The sequence below is a fragment of the Lycium barbarum genome, chromosome 4 (genome assembly GCF_019175385.1).
Source record: "Lycium barbarum isolate Lr01 chromosome 4, ASM1917538v2, whole genome shotgun sequence".
In the NCBI taxonomy this organism is placed as follows: domain Eukaryota; kingdom Viridiplantae; phylum Streptophyta; class Magnoliopsida; order Solanales; family Solanaceae; genus Lycium; species Lycium barbarum.
The window spans coordinates 15465673-15486951 of NC_083340.1; the positions used below are offsets into that span (position 1 = coordinate 15465673).

Sequence of the window (21279 nt, forward strand, 5' to 3'; positions counted from 1 at the left end):
GGCAATACTAGATTGGCGAGACAGGAGAGAAAGCTTAGAAAGTAGTAAGGTGGCCAACACAAAAAAAGGATGAATAGAGGAAGGATAAAAGTAGAAATTCATACTTAATTTGTTTTGAATTTTAAATAATTTTTTGAAAGGAAAGAAAAGAGGAAGTTAACAAAATAATTTATATTACCTTTCACGTTTTCTGTATGATATAATATATCATACATATGTTTCGAACAACTAATAAAATATCAAAATTATTTGTTCGTTGCTGGGTTATGAATAAAAACTTAAGAGGATGTGAGTTAATTTTATTTTATCTTTCAATTATACGAATTTAAATGACCAGACAAATTTTATTCTCAACAAGTTATGCGAACCACAAGTTCAAAAAAAAAAGAAAAAAAAAATCTTTCAATTGATGTGTACAAATGAAGTGACCATACATAACATTAATCCCAAGTTATTGCCTTTCTCTGACCAAACAGTGAAGAAAGTCAAAAAATCGTCTCGTTGATTGAATTCATCAGTTGTCGGCTTCACCATAACAGGGACCAAGTTTGGGAAAGGCATTTTGGTGAAGTTCAATTATTGGCTTTGCTTTTCAATTATTTCAGTGATAGATAAATTCTTCTCAACCTCATTTTTGTGAAGTGTTGGAAGAGATAACAATGGCTTGTTTCTCAAACATAGGCGCCATTTGCAATGTTACATCTCCTATTTCTCTTATTAGTAACAGTAGTAGTAGTAGTAGTAGAGCTCTGTTTCCTACTTTCCGCAGTTACAATCATTCCCAAATCTCTCCCTCTCGGTTAGTATTCCTTTATTTAGAATTGATCTTTTATTTATCATATTTATAGCCTTTCATTTTACTTGCCCTTTATATTAAAAATATATTTTTCGTTTTACTTACTCCATTTTAGCAAATCAAGAAAATCTATTAGCATTTTCTTTCAACACTACCCTTTATCATTAAATAACTAGTACAATATAAAGTAGGGGCGTCAAATGGGCGGGTTGGGCTGAAATTGACTCAATTAAACTGGGCTGAGGTGATATATGGGTTGGGCTAACATTGACCCAAAAGTTACTTGGGCTGAAATGGGCTAAAAATGGGTTGTCTCCCTCTCTCCCAATAGGGGCTCTGGGAAGATCGTCTGGAAACGCTTCTGGAAATTCATTCACTACTGGAAGAGTCGAGCATCTGCATCTCTAACTCGGACTAGATTATAAATACACCCTTTAGAAATCAGCTTTCTAGCTTTGAGATAGGAGATAAACCTATCCATGGGCACTACTGCATCGCCCTTCTATTTTAGGACTGGTTCGTTGGGAACTTGGAAGCTTACAACTTTGGTTTTACAGCCTATTGTAGCATAACATCATGACAACCAGTCCATACCCATGATTACATCAAAGTCTACCATTGCCAACTCCACTAAGTCGGCTAAGGTGTTTCGATGATATAACTTAACCGGACAACCCCTATAGATACGTCTAGTCACAACTGACTCACCAACTGGTGTAGATACATAAAATGGTTCAAGCAAATTTTCTGACTCTACTCCGAATTCCTTAGCAATAAATGGGGTAACATATGATGATGTGTATCCCCAAGGCGAGACACTTGGTCTAACATATGCTGAAGTTTACTCTTTGATAGTTTGATTTGTTAAAAAGAGCTTGCTGATTGAATAATAATATGACTAAAAACGAAAATCAAGCTGCTTCAGGAAAAGAGAAAGGAAGTACTAGTCAACCCCTAACCTAATAGTAGTAATTTAGTTTCTTATAGAGTTACATGGGCAGGCTTCTCAAATTTCACACCATTTATTTACTTTAAGATATCTTACTGAAAACATTTACCATTTGATCAGTTATAAATGATCCACATAAAATGTATATGACCTCGCTGTTCCAAATCAATCAATCACTGAACCAAACTATCGTTCAATCTCAAATTAGCTCGGGATAGTCATTTCGCTCTGTTAAGGTCCATTCATTTAAGACGACTCATCATAGTTACAACTTTTTGGCTGGCCGTCAAACATACAATAACCTTGTTCCTTTATCCGGTTTTGAGGCTTTGCAAGACGCGCATATGTGGAGTTGGTTTTCAAAATTTTAACAAAGTTGTAAAATGCAAATAATACCGTTAGAATTACAGATTTAAAGATAATAAGACAAAGCAAACTGAGACTTAATATCGTAAGTAAATATGGAAATAAAAGAGTGATCATTCAGATTGTTAATTACTTAGCATAGCAAAATGTTGGCATATCATTTTCGGGATGAATTTTTTGAATGTTTAGTTCCTTGTTAGGCATGATTGATTTTTTTAATTTTTTTTCCACAGCACAAGTGAGATATGTACACCTGCACAAAAAAACTATACTCTTTGAAGTCTAAGCTAGTTTTCTGAGAATTGGATTAAGGTTCTTTGTACTTGCGATTTCCCCACATTTCCTGTGTTTTTAACTGTTGAGATTTTCTTTTGGCTGATCAGATATCTAGCCTGATATGTTCGCGATGTTTCTCTTCTTTTTAGTTCTTGCAGATTTGGTATCAAAAGCAGTTACGCTGAAGCTGTTAGAGAGAATCCTAACTCGGGTGCAATTGATGTTGAAGCAGATGTGAAGAGTGAACGAGTATTACTTCATGACCTAAGCATATTCTTTTTCTCCTTTTCAGATAAAAATCTATTTACAACTGTCTAAATTTCTGCAATTAAATGTCATTCACTTAATGTTTCTTTTTTTTTTTTTTTCAACAGATTGTAGTTTTAGGAGGCAGCGGCTTTGTTGGCTCTGCAATATGTAAGGCTGCAGTATCAGAGGGTATAGAAGTGATAAGTCTGAGCAGGTGCTTTCAATAGGGATTTCAGTTACTAAAATGACTCCTTACTTATTGGTGTCATAGATCTAGACATTTTCTGTTAATTCATAAGGATCCAAAAAATTGCCCTATCCTTTTATTTTGTTTTTACCTATAATGGGTTCTCAAATTTTAGTATTTCCTACACAGGTCGGGGCGTCCCTCTTACTCAGGCTCATGGGTGGATCAAGTCACTTGGATAACAGGCAGGTTCATCTCTTCATCATACCCTTAATGAAGAATGAATTCAAGCGAAAGTTTTACATTGGTGAAAACTATGCGGAAGTTGGCTTTTAGGCCCTCTCTCTGCTGAAGAGCCATTGAGTTTATTGAGAATAGATAACAATGTTATTCTTGAATGAATAGTGGGAAAGGAGACAATGTGAATGATCATTTTGGGCAGGCCAGAGAAGAGAACCTGAAGGATAATCAAGAAACCTTCCTAGAAAAGTAACTCTGTCACTTGACAATTCTAGTCAGCACGAAAAAATTGATTTGCCCTTAAAGATGAATGGCGGGCAGAGTCTGATTTTGCCACCATTTAAAAGACAAATCTAGTTTTCTATTATTCATGCTATGATCAAATCCGGGATTACAATTTGGACATAGAGGATTAACTAGTGATGGCAGAAAAAAGAGGAATAGAATAATGCCTTTCTAGCCTAAAAGTAAAAACACGTTTTCCAAAACTGGATATACAATTTTTGCCAAGGCCCATAGGTGAAAATTTACAAAAGAACCAAGTTTTAAAGTTCCTTCAAACAGCCTGAATCCTGGACCAAACAAGAGCAAAGAAGTGCTGGATTGTTTTGCCCAGTCTGGTCGTTATGGTCAATTGGTCATATGCAAACTTGAGAGCGGTGGGGATGTGCAAAATTCCTGTCAAACAAAACACTGTTGCAGTGTCTCCCCATCCCCCCCCCCCCCCCCCCTCCCTCTATCTACTCTCGAAGTCATACCTATGTGAAGTTTGGTACTAGCGTAATTCAGTAGATATGATAGCTACCATGGACACCTCGACAATCGAGACTTACAAAGTAAATTTCCAGGATATTGCATTTTGGTTCCTAAGCGGATCCCAGTTGAAATTACCTTATTTTATCCACATACACACACACAAAAAGATTAAAACTAACAGATGTATCTGTGTTTAGTCTAGTTTTGACTTTTCACTAAAAAAAAATCTTGCATATCAATGAGATAGTTTTCCACCCAATCCGGATTATTCATATGATCTTGATATCCTACAGGAGATGTTTTCTATGCAAACTGGGATGAAGTACTCGTTGGGGCTACTGCAGTTGTTTCAAGTTTGGGAGGTTTTGGTTCTGACGAACAAATGCAAAGGATCAATGGTGAAGCTAATGTTGTGGCTGTCGATGCTGCTAAAGAATATGGTCAGTAGCTTTCGTTTTATTTATATGAAGAAATCTGTAAAGCTGAAGAGACCTTTAAAAGTATAAACATAAGCTTTTGATTTAATGTCAAAGTGATAAATTTTTTATGGCTGATAATTTTTCCAGGGATTATCTTCTCTATTTCATTTTTACTTCAACTTGCAAACATATAATGAATCAGATAAGCCATGCATCCCTGTGATGAAGTGTGAGGCATGGCTGACTCCACTATGTACTTTAGCTCAGAGCTACAGATATATCTTGCTAGAGAAAATTGATGCTAAAAAGTTATTTCTTTGTTTTCTAGGCATTAAAGAGAGAAAATTCCGCTCATGTCGCTTCTAACTTACTGACAATTACCAGCTGAAGTAAATGCTATTATAGATATTTTGCATTTCTCTTGCATTGGCTTGGTGCTGGTCTGTTTATTTTTATTGATAAAACTTACCTTACCTATCAAACAACTATTACGATGCCTTAATCTCAAACTAGTTGGGATTGGCTATGACTTCATGATCTATTTCGCTTCACTTAGACTTGTTTCTTTCCAATATTCAATAATTTGGGATTGTCTCAAACAGAGGTTCTCTACATTTTGTACTAACATGCAAATACCTACAAAAATTAAAATGACCCAGCAAAAGTTGGAACTAATGTAAAGTTACCATCACGACCAAGTATTAATCCCAACTAGTTGGTATCGTCATCTACATGGATGTTTTGCTTCCATCTTTGTTTTTTTTTCTCATTAAGCCTGCATAGATTTCTAGAGATTGTATTTCTTTCGAGATAACTTTTTTCATGTTATTTTAGGTCTACTTCGTCCTCTTTTTTACCTTTAGTGATTATGTTTCACACCTATGAAGCGGTGCATTTGGGGGTATACATAAAACAGATCAAACCAAAGAGACCTCTCATTTTATCGTTGTGTTTTTTGCATTTTCTGAAGAATGTTAACATTTCAAATCTTGTCTAATCTTATATTACCGCACATTAAATGCGGCAATGTAGAGGAAAAAAGTGGCCAACCTGAGTGTCGCAAAAATACAGATATTAGAACAAAAAAAGGAAAATAAGATTTTTGTATGATGTCAATTCTGTATTTTTTTTAGTCTGCTGCTATTACAGAGAAAGGATAAGCTGGTAAGTCTTTAATTCTTGGGTCTTTTAGTTTTTTGGTACTTGTAGATTGGTAAATAAGTGTTTCATAATTGATTCACCTTCTTTGGTGCTCTTCCCGACCAATTTTTTTTTTCTTGTGGGAAATATTACCTCAAAAGCTATTTAACTTTGACTAATCCTCCATTTTGAGAATCAACTCGAGGTTGATTACTCTCGTATTGGGTGTTATGGACCGACAGTCCTAATAGGAAAGCAATTTCATTTATTTGAGACAAGTGCAATGCTTATTGTCATCTCTCCCACTCAAGGTTTTGCCATTTCATCTTACACCTTATTTTCCGTGCATAATTTGCAAGATCGTTTTGCATACAGTATGGTACTGCTTTTAACAACTCTTATCGCAGGTTTAACTAGTCTTTTTGCACATCATATTGTCATTGTCCCCTTGTTTCTCCATAACTACTCATGCCAAGTGTCGGATTTATAGCTGTTCAATGTGACTTACAATATTTTTTTTGTTACTCTTGCAGGGACTCCTAAGTTCATATTTATTTCTGTGCATGATTACAATCTACCGTCATTCCTCCTTCAATCAGGCTACTTCACAGGGAAAAGAAAAGCAGAATCAGAAGTTTGCTCCAAATTCCCTAACTCAGGTACTCCATAAGATGTTTACTTCTTTTTGGTGGCACCATGGAAGTTTGAAGCTTACGGTTCCACAAATTGTTCTAAATTGCAGAAACCTAGTGTAGTTCTTTGAAATTATTGCGTACAACAGCACCATGTATGCAGCAAGTTTGTTAATAAAAAGGAAAGAATATCAATTAATCAGTCCTGCTCCTCTTCATTGTTCAATAGTTTTATCTCCTAGCAAGTATCTCAAAGCACTCAAGAACTTGAAGTTGCGGGATTAAACTTATGTGCCATATGACAAGTTTAGTTATGTGCTTTCAACCGTTACTAAGAAAAAAGAAGAAAAAAACCAAAGCTTGTTGCTTACCCTAAACTAGTGCAACCACAATTTTTTTGTTGGTTAGATACTTACATTTCTCACTTAAATTTAACAGGTGTTGTTCTTAGACCTGGCTTTATATATGGGAAGAGGAAGGTTAACGGCTTCGAGATCCCTCTAGATTTGATTGGAGAACCTCTTGAGAAATTATTACGAGCAACAGAAAGCTTCACTAAGCCATTGAGTTCGCTGCCAGCATCCGATTTAGTTTTAGCCCCTCCTGTTAGTGTGGATGATGTTGCTTATGCAGTGATAAATGCTGTTAAGGATGATGACTGTTTTGGCATTTTCACCATTGACCAAATCAAAGAAGCAGCAAAAGGAGCTAAGGTGTAAGAGGTTTACATTTAAAAGAAAAATGATATACGTCTTGTAACAGAAGTGTTTATGTAGAATATGTAAAATCTCTGGCTTATGCTATCCAGCGCAGTGTAAAGTATATACAGTGCAGATATTGGACCTTTTGATGCCAAAATAGCTGCGAATGCAGAGGTAGATGCCTAATCTACCTTATTTTCCTATGTATCCTAATCTGTAAGAGGAGCAAAGCAACACTCCGTCTTGCAAAACACATGCATTGGAGATTGAAATTATAGCATGATTGAAAAATACATTACCATATTTAAATAGATGCGTAATCGTGTATTAAGGATTCATCAAACCTTGTCGAACAGAGACCTCTTAAGGTAAGCGCGCACTCTGCAGCTAATGAACCAGCAGAAGAGTATATTTACAATGTTTAGTTGATTGGTTGAAAGAGAACCTGCAATTTCAGAAAATATATCTGAGTTTTGCCCATATTCTAGAGCTGATATCTGCACAAAACTCTAAAATGTTTTTCTCCCTAAAAAGGGGTTTTACTCCTATTGCAAGAACATTTGAAATTATAAGATATCACACTGAACACCTCGACTGATGAGTACTATTACAACAAGACATTCACAACTGACGTTGTAATGCAAAATGTCTGCACATTAACAAGGAGATTTCACATGATCTGAGAAAAAAATAAAAGGGAAAAAAAAGTTTAGCGCAACGCGTGATGTGCAGGCTAGGCACGCTTCACGAGTAAGTGAAGGGTAGAGAGCGGGTCCATTATCCATCTTGCTTCAAACCACGCGCTATATGTCATCTTTGTGTTGTGCTTGATTGAGATGCAATTTGAACCCAAGCAAACTCCTCCTTGTAAGCTACATGTCCATCACACGAGGATTCACAGGCGTACACAGCAATAGTAGCCCAGTCAAGAGAATGCACATCATTTTCCACACCAAAATAATACAGTATTTGTGGTAAAACCTGGAAGCAGCAGATAAAAAGAGCATCATTCGAAAGCTAATTTTAAACACCTGCTTGGCAACCAACAAATTTGGAGGCAATTTTTACTACACAACCAGAGACATACAACTAATTTAATTAGTTTGAAAGTAGCCACTAGCTAGACTTGTAAGCAGAGCAAAAGCTTTCATTATAATACCTGAAATTCAAAAGCCCTACGACCACCACAATAGGTGCACTTAGGGATGTCCGCCTTTGATGGCTGGCCACTTGATGTTGGCCATAACGGTTTTGCTCCAGCATCTCTGTAATACCTATATTCCAAGAACATGATCGAATCTCAATGACAAGTCATGTGACCGTAATTATTAGGGGATAGCAAAGAAGGGAACTGTTTTCAAAAGTAATATAGCAAAAAGAAGTGCAAGTGTTTCAATCACCTTAACACTTGCTCAGGGGTACGGGATACCCTCTCCTGGAAAGATGCCCAACTCTTCTTGTCATCTTCCCCCTGTGTAGAAACAATTACTTGAGTTGAAAATAATAATCGATATATCCATCAATCACTAGAATAGCCTTCCATACCTCAAAGCTTTCTATAAGTGACTCAATTGAATCATCCACTCGGCTTGAAGAAATCAATGAGTTCGCCTGTCCATTATCATCACAAACCTTATCCTCACATTCATCAGTAATTGCAATCTCATATTCTGGCCAGAGACTCTTGCTTGCAACTGTTCGAGGATTTCTCATGCAGTGTTATTCTAAATATATATAACATTCTTACAGTTTTTCCAAATAAATGAACACCACATCTATTACTCTTACCTTCTTGCACCTCTCCAACAGTTCCATTATTACTAGGTTCAGATGCTTCCTGAGAAATGCTCGAGGGTAAGCAGCGCCTTTTATGACCCAATTTCCAATGAACGGCCTGCAAATTGGATTCAATTAGGAAAATTCCCTTCCTAACAGAAAGGAGAAAAGGAAGCACGGTATGCAATGCTGACCTGGTGTTTCTCGGAGCAGTAATGTGCTCTTCGGCAACCACCACAAACTTTATCTCCTTTCCAGGTACCACACCAGCCACAAAGAACAGCTGAGAAATGCAAGACAAGATATATTACGAAAAATCCAGGACAATGTGTAAATATTTTTGGGTGATCTATTAATATGAAGTTGAAAGAAAAGGAAAAGACAAAGGTTTGGAGAGATAATCACAAATACTTAATCGAAATCAATTGTCAACTAGAGTCATCGACCAAATGGAAAAAGTAGATCTTTCCTAAGAATTACCTCCAGCACTAGAAGGTTTATCTTTCCCATTGTTTCTCGGGGGCTCACTGGAGTAAAAAGCGTTATGACGGGGCAATTGGCACCGGAAGACCTTGACACTGGAAAAACACATTCAGCTATCAGAGTTAGAAGAAGGGAAACATAAGCAGGGTATTTTGTAGTCACAACATTCAGTTGCGAATAAGTACCTCCTGGATGGCTTGTCTTGGTTCCTTTTCCACTGCTCATGTTGATCTTTAAGGAGACAGGTCATTGATGTACACATGAAGAGAAATAAAGTGCGGTGAAAAGTCGAATCCTTCTCTGTGAGTGGTGCGTAAACCTTGAAGTGAAATTAACAGAGAAAAAACACCAATTCAGTTTCCTCTTTCCACTCTCTTTTTTACCACAACGAAAAAATAAAAAGAGGACAAATGGTAGAAACGAGAGCCAATAAGTAGATGCAGAGCCCATATGATGCAGAAATAACTAATACACAATTAAAAAATAGGCAGCAAGGGAACCAATAGGGTTGAAACGCATGGACAAACTAAGGAGAGACTTTCTATGGCAAGGCAATGAACAAACAATGCCAGTGTGGTTTGTAAATTGAAAAACAGTGACCAGAGACAAGAATAATGGGGGACTAGGAATAAAAAACCTAAAGAGTTAAGTTAAAGAATGCCCTCTTGAAGAAATGGCATTTGAGATTCAACACTGAGGAAAATGCACTTTGGTGGAGAGGTTCATTTAGTGGACACAAGTCAGACGTCATTTCTTTAATTTTTTTGAGGGATAAACAAATTTGGCCCTATAATAGAAGGCAAAGAGTACCCACCTTATGTATTTAGAAGTAGTTAACAATTAAGAGCCTAAACCTACAGAAAAAACTAAAGTACCATTTGACCAACTCCAAAAGGTTAATAAGAAAAAAGAACTGTATCTCCTCTAATTGTATGTCCTACAGTTAGATTTAGACTTTTTTATGCTGTGTAACGTCAAGATAGATTTGAACCATTGTCTTCTCTAAATTAGAATGAGACTTTTAACTTGGATTGTGTTAACCGTTCTGCTATTTGAGTGATTACTTCAGTGTTTATGCATGTTGTGAGTTGTGACATGAATTAATGAAATATGTTCCTAGAACAATCAATATTATTCCCTAATTTCAAAAAAAGAAAATCCTATGACTTCCACTTCTAGCTCCATTTTGTATCAGACAGTGTTCTTCTATCCATGACACAAAATTCATAGGCTAAAGGATCTAGATATAACATACAACAAAAATGTAACGTTCACAAGCCACCTGAAGCATGAACTGCAAAGGCTCGCCACAGAAATCGCAAAGACACGATCTCCCTGTTGGCAAGTTAATTGGATCCAACCAAGCCTACATTTACAGAAATAAAAACTATAACTCAATCAACATTGAAAAGCGCCTCTCACCCTAATAAATATGGAAAATAGCGCATACGAATCAACAAGAAAACTTTTTTAAACATACAGGAGTACCCCCAGCTTTGCTTGGAAATAACTCACGTCGCAGTGACCATGAATTCTCAGGCTTTTCGAGAACCCCTAAACCCACAGGTTCTTTGTCTTCATCCTCATCCTCGTCATCATCATCATATGAATCAACATCTCGGTTGTCATCAATTTGAGCCTCTTCTTGATCTTCCTCATCAAGGAGTGTAATTTTCAACTTTGAAGAGCCTCTGCTCCTTTCAGCATAAATTTCTTCCTCCATTTTGGCTTCAACTATGCTCGTAAATGATTGAAAAATAAATAAATATCAGAAAAAATCACAACCCCAGAAAAATAAAGAGAAAGTTACACATTTGGACTGTCAGCCAAAAAATAATTACATTCGCTAGCCAAATATACAAAAAACAATATACACTATTATGTATAAAACATGTATATTTCATGTATATTATAAATTAATATACAGAAAAATATACATTTTCTCGCTATTATTTCGGTGGGCGGCTATTTATGTCAATTTCTTGGCAAACAAAAAGGACTAACTATGAAACTAAGGGAATTTACAAGAAGCAAAAATACTAAAACTCCACCACCAAGACTCAATTTTTACAGAGGACAAGTTGATATCAAAATGAAAGAAAACAAAGAAAAGGGGTGAAAGAAAACCTCATGTTGAAGAACCAACTGGGAAAATTAACAAACAAGTGAAGTAAAAGAACTCCATCACCAAGACTCAATTTTTAACAGAGAACCAGTTTATATAAACATGGAAAAAAACAAAGAGAAGTGGAGGAAAACACCTGAATTAAATGTTTTTTGAGTTCCCTTTTAAGCTTTTAATTGTATATTGTTTAACAGAGATGGAGTGAGTGTTCAAACCTGAAACAGCAAACAGAAAGAACAGAGGAATGAAGGGTTAAAGGCAGAGACATAAACCTTGTTTATATTTGGGCTTAAATACTTGTGGGATGTCACTAGAAATTGGCCCAATTCATGGTCAAAATGATCCAATTTGCACTGAATTGGGTATTTTTACACTATATAATAACTGAGATTTTTTTATTTTTTTTATATATTAATGTGTGTGTATGTGTATATTTAAAACATAAAATATACTATAGAGTATCTTTTTACATATTTGGTTAGCGACTGAAACTATTTTAACCGAGCAGCCAAATATGTTAAAGAGTCCATGTGGTTAACCCGATGTAGTTGTAGTTAACAAGAATTTATTTCGATTTTTGATCTTCACTGGATTGTCTTTTCATAGACAGATTTTAGCTGCTACTTATTTACAATCCCTAAAAGTTCAATATTTTTAATTTTAGCAAGTTATACTTAACACAAAAAACTATTTTTCAAAACAGGAAAATGATGCATGCGCCATGGCAATCTACTAGTATCATGTTATGTTCCTCCGTAATTTGCGACCTAGTTCAATTTGCATAAAAGAAAAGTACCAACTTTTATTTTTGAGAATTTTGACTTGATTAACTTTTATCTAATATAATTATTTGATTACTGAAAGAGAGCATTGGAACAAAGGTAAGAATATCTTTATGTGATTTATACGTCACGTCTTCAAGCCGAATAATCATCTATTGATATGCTTCGTACACTGGAGTGCCTTTATCATAATCTATTTCTTAGAGCATTAATTATTTGAAACGAACTAAAAATACAAACCACCAAATTTTCTGATTAATTTGATTCTATGAAGAGTAAACGGTCAGCGTCGGTTACATCTCTTCTGAGCCAAGGGTCTATTAGAAACAACCTCTCTACCCCGCAAAAATAGAGATAAGATCTACATACATCCTATCATCCCCAGATCTCACTTGTGAGATTACACACGGGAGTATGTTATTGCTGTTAAAGAGTAAAAGGTCACACAGAGTAAGATGATTGTAACATCTGTTACTTTTTCCATTTTTTTAATTGTTTTTCTCACCAATAAGGGAAAAATTCAGATAGCCAACCAACTGAACTACTAATTACTTTTTCCATTTAGATCTATATGGACACGTTTTTATTGTCCTTATCCTATTTGTGAAGAGGGTTTATATGCCAGACGCATACCTTTTACAGTTTAGGTCTTCAAAAGTTCTAATTAATCTTTCAAAATGTATAGCATTATCAAATTAGAAAGAGAATTATAAAAGAATTAAAAAAAAACAAGTCATGCTAGTTATAGAAGTCTATCTTTCCAATGTGAACTTCAAATGTATCTTTCCATATAGCCATATGACTACCAAATATTCATCATTGAACAAGGTGCGTTTAATTGATAAAGTACTTTACTACACCTTTTTGTGAAGATCACGCAGTACTAAAATCATATATGTTATGATATTATCTTATGTGATAGACTAAAATCGATAAGCAAAACTTTCTACTACACGAGATGATCCCAAAAAAGAACCGTCACGTCAATATTTCTAAATGTCGACCTACCAGAAGTGCTGTACATCAACATCTATACGAAAGGTCTCGGTAACATTAATGCATGATTCTTTTTCTTGGCTAAACATATTTCTCAATTTGACAGCAGCACGCTCGGTATCGCTTCCAAGTTACAAGAGCCAGTGACAAGTGAACAATATTTCATGGTAACTACAGAGCAGCAACATTTGATTTCCATTTCAAACAGTACAAAGTTAACCATCTCTCTTGTTTGATTGCTCAGAAAGATACCTGCATCACATCCAAAAAGTCAGGGGCTGAGCTAGAAATCTTAACTAAAAAGGAAACACCAATAATCTAATATATGTTATCTTCTAATGAACATTATTCGAAACCTGCTATGAGAGCACTTCAAATACTCACGCCAGAAAAGATATAGTATTAAAACACTTTAAAATAGCAGTTGTCGTCTACCTTTAACCTACACCTGGAATTCTTACACTGGTGCATTTAAAGGTTCCATCAAGCGAACACTTTTCTTTTTTCTTTTGATAACACTGGTGTTCTGACCAGCTTGGACACGCCTCGACTATTCCACTACCTCCGCCCAGCAGATGTACGAGGTAACTCTACCCACTAAATCTTAGGCAGATGAGAAGATATCACCCACCATATTTTGTCTCTACTGGCCAGCAAAGTGAACACTACATGCAGCTAATCTTTATCAGACTAAACCGAAGAGATGATATGGATCCATTTTAACTTCAACCAGAAAATTTAGGTTTTCATTAAGTTACTACATTTGCAAGAGTTCGGGGCGTTAACTACCAGTTCCGACAAAAAAGAACACTGGAGAAAATCAGATCATCCATTTAAGAATCGCACTTCACATAAACTTACTTTCCAGTGTAAAAGCCTGCAGAGTACCATGCATTCAGCACTTCCGTTAGATCCGTCTCCAAGCCTTCAGTTTTCTCTGCTGCAACAGGGTTCATCTCTATTTGTTTTCCTGAAATTAGAATAATTAAAACAAAAGTTTTTAAGGAATAGAAGGACATTTTAGAGATTGAAAGTTCTTTCTCACATCATATTGGACTTTTTGTTGTTTTCTCAAATTCTGTAGCACATTTGAGATCCTCATTTATAATATGATACCGGTGCTCCTAGCAGTACTCATATTTTTTCTCATCTCTTCAATTTCACATCTCTCATATATGGGGTGTTTCCCTTTTCTTTTTTTGGTCATTAATAAACTATTTACTTGCTCAAATAAAATAAAGTACTATCTCCTATGCAAATGATAAAAGGTGGTTTTCAAATTAAACAAGTGTAAACAAATCTAAGAAATCTGTCATGCCAGCTAAATTATGGCCAGGAGCATCAAACTTAATATTTATTAGAGAAAAAGTCCCAGAATATCAACAAAGCGAGAGAAAAATTAGGATATTTCTTTAGGTGTTTTTTCCGTCCTGATACCTATGCTACCAGCTAAGTCGGTTATCAATTTCACTACATTCAGTAAAGTTATTTTCCATTTGCATAAACGGAAGATGATCCTGACCTCATAAATTTGCAGTGAATTCTACTTGCAGGTAGAAAGAAGATCAATGACTTCAGCTCAAAGCCTCAAACTATACAAGGGTCTGCTCTTTCCTTGATTCCTTATAAATGTAAGAGTTGAGAACAAATTTGTTTCCCATAGACATTGTTTACCGAAAGGTCTCCAAACCAAAGTATCTAGGCAGGACTTAGGAGTTCATTCCGTTCATCTAAAGGAACTAAGAATTGGACAGAGAAAATTGGTTTTGAACCTTGGAGTCACAATTCGAACTGCAGTCTATCTCTGTATAAACCAGTTTCACAAGCCTATTGAAGTAAAATATAGTTATGACCAACAAGAAATTCAAGAAAGGAGTGCTATCAACTTGTGAACTATATTTCCTAGTTGTGGAACAACTAAGAAAGGAAAGCTTTAGTGCTGATGTCAGAAATCTGTCAGCTGCAGCTCAAGTAGTGTTATATTTGCGAGCTAAGATGGAAAAAATACTCTCTCCGCCCCATCATATGTGACATTCTTCCCTTTCTAATTAGTCCCAAAAAGTTTGACACATTTTTGTATGTGAAATCAACTTAATCTTAACATGATTTATTGGGATGTATGTGTATATCTCAGTCTCACAATTTCTTTTGTTCTCTCCCAAAGTAAGTCATCAACACGCATGCCAACCTCACGGGATGAGGATAGATGATATTCAGTATAGCAGGACCTAGCATCAATGAACTTAGTGTTTCTCGATTGCCCTGCTACACTGAGATACTGAAATATTGCCTTCTACTGATAGAAGGTTTTTCATTGTGAACTTCCTAAAGCAAATCTCTTACTGTTTAATCCACCTTTGTCTTCTTCTTGTCCGCATTTCATTTCACCTCATTATGTTATATACAATGCAAGGATCTTCCAGTCACTACCACATTACACCCTAGACATAAATAGAAACAGGCATGCACTCAAATATCCAGAGAGCTACTCACCTTGCTTTGCAAATGAATTCAGTGAAGCCGTGTTAGAAGCTTGCTTTAAAGAGGAGAGTGCTTTTTCTGCAGCTCCCATTGCTATATTAACCAGATTAGGGTTTTGAGGAGATTTCTTTTCTTGAACACTTTGTAAAGAAGCATCGCATGGTTTGTCATCCTGATTTCCACCCATACAACAAGGTGATGTGGTGCATGGAGACACCCAACTTTGGCATCCATATGGGCAGTAAAAAGAGGATTCTGCTGGATATGAAGTCTGGGCTGCATAAGCTTGATGTTCTTGCGAAGCAGAACCAGAATTTTGATCACCCCAGATGCCAAACTGGTTAAGTTGCTGCAAAATCTTTTGCCTTTGATCCTCAAGTTCATAATATTTGTACAGTAAATGGTTGTAATCTTCTAAACTCTGTGAACTGACGCTCTTTAAGCCCTTATCCTGGGTGTTTTGCTCATTCAGTTGACCAGTATGGTTTTCAGGAGGAACTGCCTCAAAAGAGGAATTTTCTTTTACTGATGGAAGGTTGCTTGCATCCCCCGTTTCTGTAGTGGTATCTGGTGCAACTTTGCTGTTATCATCTCCCTCCCCATTGCTTCATCCACACATGAAAGAAACAAAACACAGAGGAATCATGGAGAATGTCAGTCTCCAAACAATTAAATGATTGTTTTCCTGATGTAACTTGAAAAGGTTTATCAAAAGAAGTACCCCCCCCGTACCATTTTATGTGAAGGTGTTACAGTTGGGTGAGTCAAATAGTTTTTTCTTTTGACTACAATTTTCTTCAATTTTTTTTTTAATACTTTGAATCATTAGCTATGTTAACTTGTAGTATTTTTCTTGTAGTTTTCAAATATGTAAAATTTACTTTAAAAATTTGAAGAATCCGTACTCGAATTCATAGTCTAAATTAAGTGTTTTGACCCTCGTACTCCGAACTCCTTGACATAAATTGGGTCAGACAGATAGCTCTGTATATTTACTACCCAGGTTGGCACATGCGAAGCAAACCAAAAGAAACAAAATGGCTACAGGGAGGACGATAACGTTTAATAATAAAGCAATAAACAGGGGACGTTGTGGCATATGAAGCAACTTATTGCTATAATAAATCATCAGAAAGATCGATACCTGACCTATAAGTCTACCAAGCAGACATGTGAGAACTTTAATCAGCCACCTATTAGGAAGGCAGAGTAAAAAGTACTTAACATAGCTCTAAGTTGACATCCTAGCAGAAAGCATTAACTCCTAACAGACAAATCAAGATGCATCAATTTATAAAAGAATAATGATATAAAAAGAGTTACAAAAAAAAAAACAAGCTTTTCCAATTGGCTAGATGTGCAAGTCTTCGCAGCTAGTAGCATTTTCCTTTATATTAATTTTTTAGCCACTAAAATAGCTCGAAGAGGAAATAAAAAGATATATCACTCTATTCGAATCATGAATGAACCTTTTAAGCTCATTGCTTCGGTCATCAAGAGCTGCCAAATTCTCCTCTTTGCTGCTAAGTTTGGCTCCTTTACTATGCATAATCTGGAAATTAGAAAGAAGAACATCAAGAGAAACATACAAAATTTTCTTAGAAAGCAAAAACGAGTAAGAAATGAAAACAATCAGTAAACAAGTATTGTGTTTGCCTCTAGGCTCTTTGCAATAGCAGTTGTCACTTAAATTTGACTCTCTTTATGGAAGGAGTCGGAATGAAGATTGATTTGGAAAGATTGAGAGAAAGCAGGCTGTATGGAAGCTACGGAAGTTAGGAGGAGTCAAAAGATTATGGCAGATGCAAAACAGCAGTGGAGTCAAAAGGATGTCTGGGATGATGATCATGAAGGAGAAGGAACAGAAAAGGGGGGATAAAGGGGAGCCAAGATACTTTATTCAACTGTCGCATCCAGCATCCCAGAGATAAAAACAAACGAAATTTGAAATTCGGGCTCAACACGATTTTAAGTACGAATGACAGAACAGAAACTAGTATACCAACTACACATGTGAAAACAGACTGCAAAATGGAAGATGCACCCTGGAAACTTCTACTTAAGCTCAGATAAAGACACCATCTCTCATAACATCCTCAAACCTAGTACATAGTAAATAGAATGAACTACATCCTTGATAGTTTCTTTTAACGGGACTATTTGTCGGAGTAGTTCCCTATTCCCTAAAAAGTACTTTAAAAGAACTTCATCACTGAGCGTTGCTCTCTAGTACATATCTTGCAGGAAATGCTTTCTTCACTTTGGTTACAGAAAGCAACATTTTCCCCCTCTTCATCCCTCCTTCTTCTTTTCCATATTCCAGCACTACACAATTCTCTAGTGCTACTCCTACACACAATATAACGGAAGCCACATCGCTTCTATTATTTTATCTACCCTGTCATATCTTATACACTGATCACTTGAGAACGATAATTTCAGTAACATGAGCAGCAGAGAGCACCATAACTCAGCCCCTAACCACTTGATATACTAGAAACCAAAGTCGAATAAATGAAAGCACGATAACAAGTTATATACAATGGGTCCTCATGCAAATATCATTTCCTTGTCCAACTTAGTGCTTCCAATCTCGTCACAATATCCAATTGCACAGATCTTTGCGCAAGACTAAAGGTCAATACCAAAAAGTTGTCAAGCAAAAAAAGTTTCCATCCTAAAATAAATTAACCACGTTGCTAACAACACAAACCTAACCTGAAAATGCTAAGGGATTTCCTTCCATCTGCCCTAGCCTTGATGGGAAGTTACCTGGTATTAGTAGGTGTTAGCAGGTACTTAATGGAATAGTCGAAGCATGCACGAGATGACCCGAAAACAACCGTCATCAAGACCAAATGGCAGTCTTACATAAGTAAACCTCCTTCAGTATCACATACCATGTTCCTTTTCTTCCCACATACAATGAGATCAACACTCTAGCCTTGTTGGTAGTCCATACTAACAAGGAAAACCAAAAAAGGGGTTTTCTTAAATGTTCTTCCATAATGCCAAGAATTGAAGCATAATTCTCGTAAACAGACAAAAGCAAGTATTGTGCTCTTTCATGATGGTGAAAGGATATGTGGGGAAGAAAGAAAAATCAAGCAATTTGTATATGTAATACCATAACAACAGCTACCCTCAATTCAAAAACCGGTAGTAGTTTAAATGAATCCTCTATTCCGCTCCATTTGGGTTTCATTTGCCAAAAATATAGCAAGAAAGTAGAGAAAGAATGCGAATAATTAGATCACTAATCCACCTAGAAATTACGGGTTCGGGTTCAGTAGAAGAGCACAAGTGTTGAAAACCAAAGATAGAAAAATGAAAATAGAGGTCACATGCATATATAGAATACCTTGTAGTTGGATACAGCATCGTTGAAGGCGTTGATGAGGACTGAATCATCCCACAGATCATCTTTCCCCATTTTCGCTTTCTACTCGATGAGTGTTGCAGCAAAAGGGTTTAAGCTGCGTTTTGCAAGGGTTTAACTTTGTTACTCTCTTGGCCTATACCAAACATGAATTAGAGCCCGTTTGCATTTGCTTATAAATTGTTTCAGCTTTTTTTAGCGTTTGATTACCAGTTTAAAGTCATTTTGTGTTTAAAATAAGCTTAAAAAAATAATTGGATCCGTTTGACTTAACTTATTTAAAGCAGTTTATTAGCTGAAAACAGCTTATAAGTTAAAAAAAAAAAGTTAGACTAACCCAACTTATTTTTTTTTTTAGCTTATAAGCTGTTTAGAGCTTATAAACATAAGTCCATCCAAAAAGGCTCTTAACTATATATATTAGCACCTGAAAATAAGGATTAAAGGCTTTTGAACTTTTTGCCCATAAATTATACAGTAGTATTTCTGAGCTTAGACGTGACCGGGTAGAGTATATTTGGACCGAAAGTGTAATGAGAGTATTTGAATGATTTATGATAGCACAGGGGTATATTTGACCCTTTCATGTTTAAAAAATAATTCAAAGTTTACAAAATATTTAAAGTTTAATGCCTTAAATAAATTCAAACTTGCAAGACTAAAGTTGAAAGTCGTAGTTTTAAATTTCAAGCTTTAGGGGTCTTTTTTTTTTAAAGACAAGTTATATTAGGATTAATTATATTGTATCATTTCTTATTGATTGTTTAGTTTATTATATTAAAAGTAATATGCATTGCAAAATTTCTAAGAAAAATATGTTTTCTTATAAAAGGACCCTCCATCTTATTTAGTAGAAAAATGATTTGAGGGATCTTGAGGCTATTTTTGTTATTTTTATTATTTTATCGTGGGATTGTTATTTCACCCTCTGTCAGAGATATCTTATCCCGGTACTATTTTTAATCTGAGATAACTTATTTCAAGATTAGTAACAAGATGGTACTAAAAATTTACTATCCCAAACCTATATCAATCATAACAAATGACACCTTAGAGGTATGTAATTAGAATGTGTCAAAGTTTAACTTCAAACTTACCGAATGACATTTGAGTTTGAAATTAGGCTTTGCTAGTTCACAACTTTAATCTTTCATGAAACTGAAAAAAAAAAAAAAAAAAAATTACTCTAAACCAAAGGTCTTAAGTTGTGAATTGGCCAAAATGAATTTCAAATAAAAAGTTTAAAATTCCACCCATTATAATAAAATCCTCGCTATAAAAGATTTATGTTGATTTGTCATTTGCTTCAATATAATATAGATTTCTTTTTACAAGCATAAAGTCCAATGGTCGTGACTCATGCTCTGAGAACTTTATTGGGTTGCACATTTTCATCAGTGGATTCCCATGTGATTTGAGTAGGGTGTCAGTGGACGGCTTGGTTGGTTATTTTAAAAAAATTATATCATTTTAATTTTTAGGTTATTTTATTTTATATAATTAAAATTAGATTTTTCGAGACCGTTTTATTATTTTGATTTTTTTGATATCGGTACGGTTCGGTTAATTTTCGATTATTTTAATTTTAAAGTGTCACATAAAAATATACCATCATTAAAACGTAACGGCACAAACCTCCACAAACTTATTTGTAGTACACCATCAAATAAAGCTTCTATTTGTTTCTTATGAAATATTTAATGTAAAAGTTATTAAAAAAACTATACAAAGTAATTGAACTGAAATGTGTTATATCAAGTAGTAAGACAACAATGATGCCATCATTGCGACATGAAACCTCACTGATTGACCAGGGAGAAGAATAATTTGTCAAAGACAACAATGTTGAATTGAGCCAAAACAAACATTAGCTTGTAGGCCGCAGAAACCACAGCTTGAATTTGATACATATACATCAAACAACATAGTAGAGGAGACCAAGATAAAGGTAAACTTCTTTTAGTGCTAACTATAACTAAAAATGCCTACTTAAATCATTTACATCTATGACCGTATGACTATGTATATAAGGTATCCTTTTGAAACTAAATCCAATCAAATAAAGGCCCAAAATTTAGTGGCCAAAATTATTTTTTATATTTGAAACAGAACTTATAAAATATATTTATATATTCAATTAAAAATATTTGTAATATATAAAATATATTTCATACATGTAAGGCTATTCGATTTAGGAATTTTCGATTTTTTGTATAAATTTAAAAGGCCATCCTAATTGTTCAGGACGGTTATAAGCTTAAATAAAAATTCACGGTTTTATTGAAAAAACACTATAAATCGATTTGGTGTAGTTAGGTTCGGTCGATTTTTCATATTTTTTTGACACCCCTAGATTTGAGACTTCCGCTTCCCATGGTGTTAGAATTAGCTTTATAAAAAATGTTTATAAGTTAAAATTTAAAAGTCATAAGTTGAAATATTCAATTTTTGAATTTTGACTTATTTTTATATTTTTTTGGCCTAAAAATCTTTTTCAAACACGACAAAAAATAGAAAAGAGTTTAAAAGTCAATAAACACTTGAAA

General features: G+C 35.1%; 3 protein-coding genes across 6 annotated transcripts; 1 reads left to right on the top strand and 2 right to left on the bottom strand.

The window, feature by feature from the left end:
- The first annotated feature begins 450 nt into the window (after positions 1–450).
- Positions 451–7024, top strand: LOC132635342 (uncharacterized protein At1g32220, chloroplastic-like). Of its 2 annotated transcripts, none has more exons than XM_060351698.1 (7): positions 451–799; positions 2546–2636; positions 2762–2850; positions 3013–3068; positions 4113–4259; positions 5912–6037; positions 6449–7024. In XM_060351698.1, exons 1-7 carry the CDS (start codon positions 660–662, stop codon positions 6727–6729), a joined length of 930 nt encoding a protein of 309 aa, XP_060207681.1. In that variant the 5' UTR covers positions 451–659; the 3' UTR covers positions 6730–7024. The 2 variants fall into 2 exon arrangements, with proteins under 2 accessions (XP_060207681.1, XP_060207680.1); XM_060351697.1 differs by having other exon boundaries at positions 454–799; positions 2537–2636.
- A 185-nt stretch (positions 7025–7209) lies between these two features.
- On the bottom strand, positions 7210–11449 carry LOC132635340 (uncharacterized). Of its 3 annotated transcripts, none has more exons than XM_060351695.1 (11): positions 11311–11449; positions 10451–10704; positions 10253–10336; positions 9156–9289; positions 8968–9065; positions 8682–8770; positions 8500–8605; positions 8257–8405; positions 8112–8182; positions 7871–7985; positions 7210–7692 (listed from the first exon to the last, which is right to left on the bottom strand). In XM_060351695.1, the coding sequence occupies exons 2-11, from the start codon at positions 10691–10693 to the stop codon at positions 7522–7524; spliced, it is 1260 nt and encodes a 419-aa protein (XP_060207678.1). In that variant the 5' UTR covers positions 10694–10704; positions 11311–11449; the 3' UTR covers positions 7210–7521. The 3 variants fall into 3 exon arrangements, with proteins under 3 accessions (XP_060207678.1, XP_060207677.1, XP_060207679.1); XM_060351694.1 differs by having other exon boundaries at positions 11232–11361; XM_060351696.1 differs by lacking the exon at positions 11311–11449 and adding an exon at positions 11098–11122.
- Positions 11450–12643: 1194 nt separating this feature from the next.
- On the bottom strand, positions 12644–18909 carry LOC132635343 (uncharacterized). The gene is made up of 5 exons (XM_060351699.1): positions 18716–18909; positions 16824–16906; positions 15367–15959; positions 13735–13843; positions 12644–13125 (listed from the first exon to the last, which is right to left on the bottom strand). The coding sequence occupies exons 1-5, from the start codon at positions 18785–18787 to the stop codon at positions 13089–13091; spliced, it is 894 nt and encodes a 297-aa protein (XP_060207682.1). The 5' UTR covers positions 18788–18909; the 3' UTR covers positions 12644–13088.
- Between the last annotated feature and the right edge of the window lie 2370 nt (positions 18910–21279).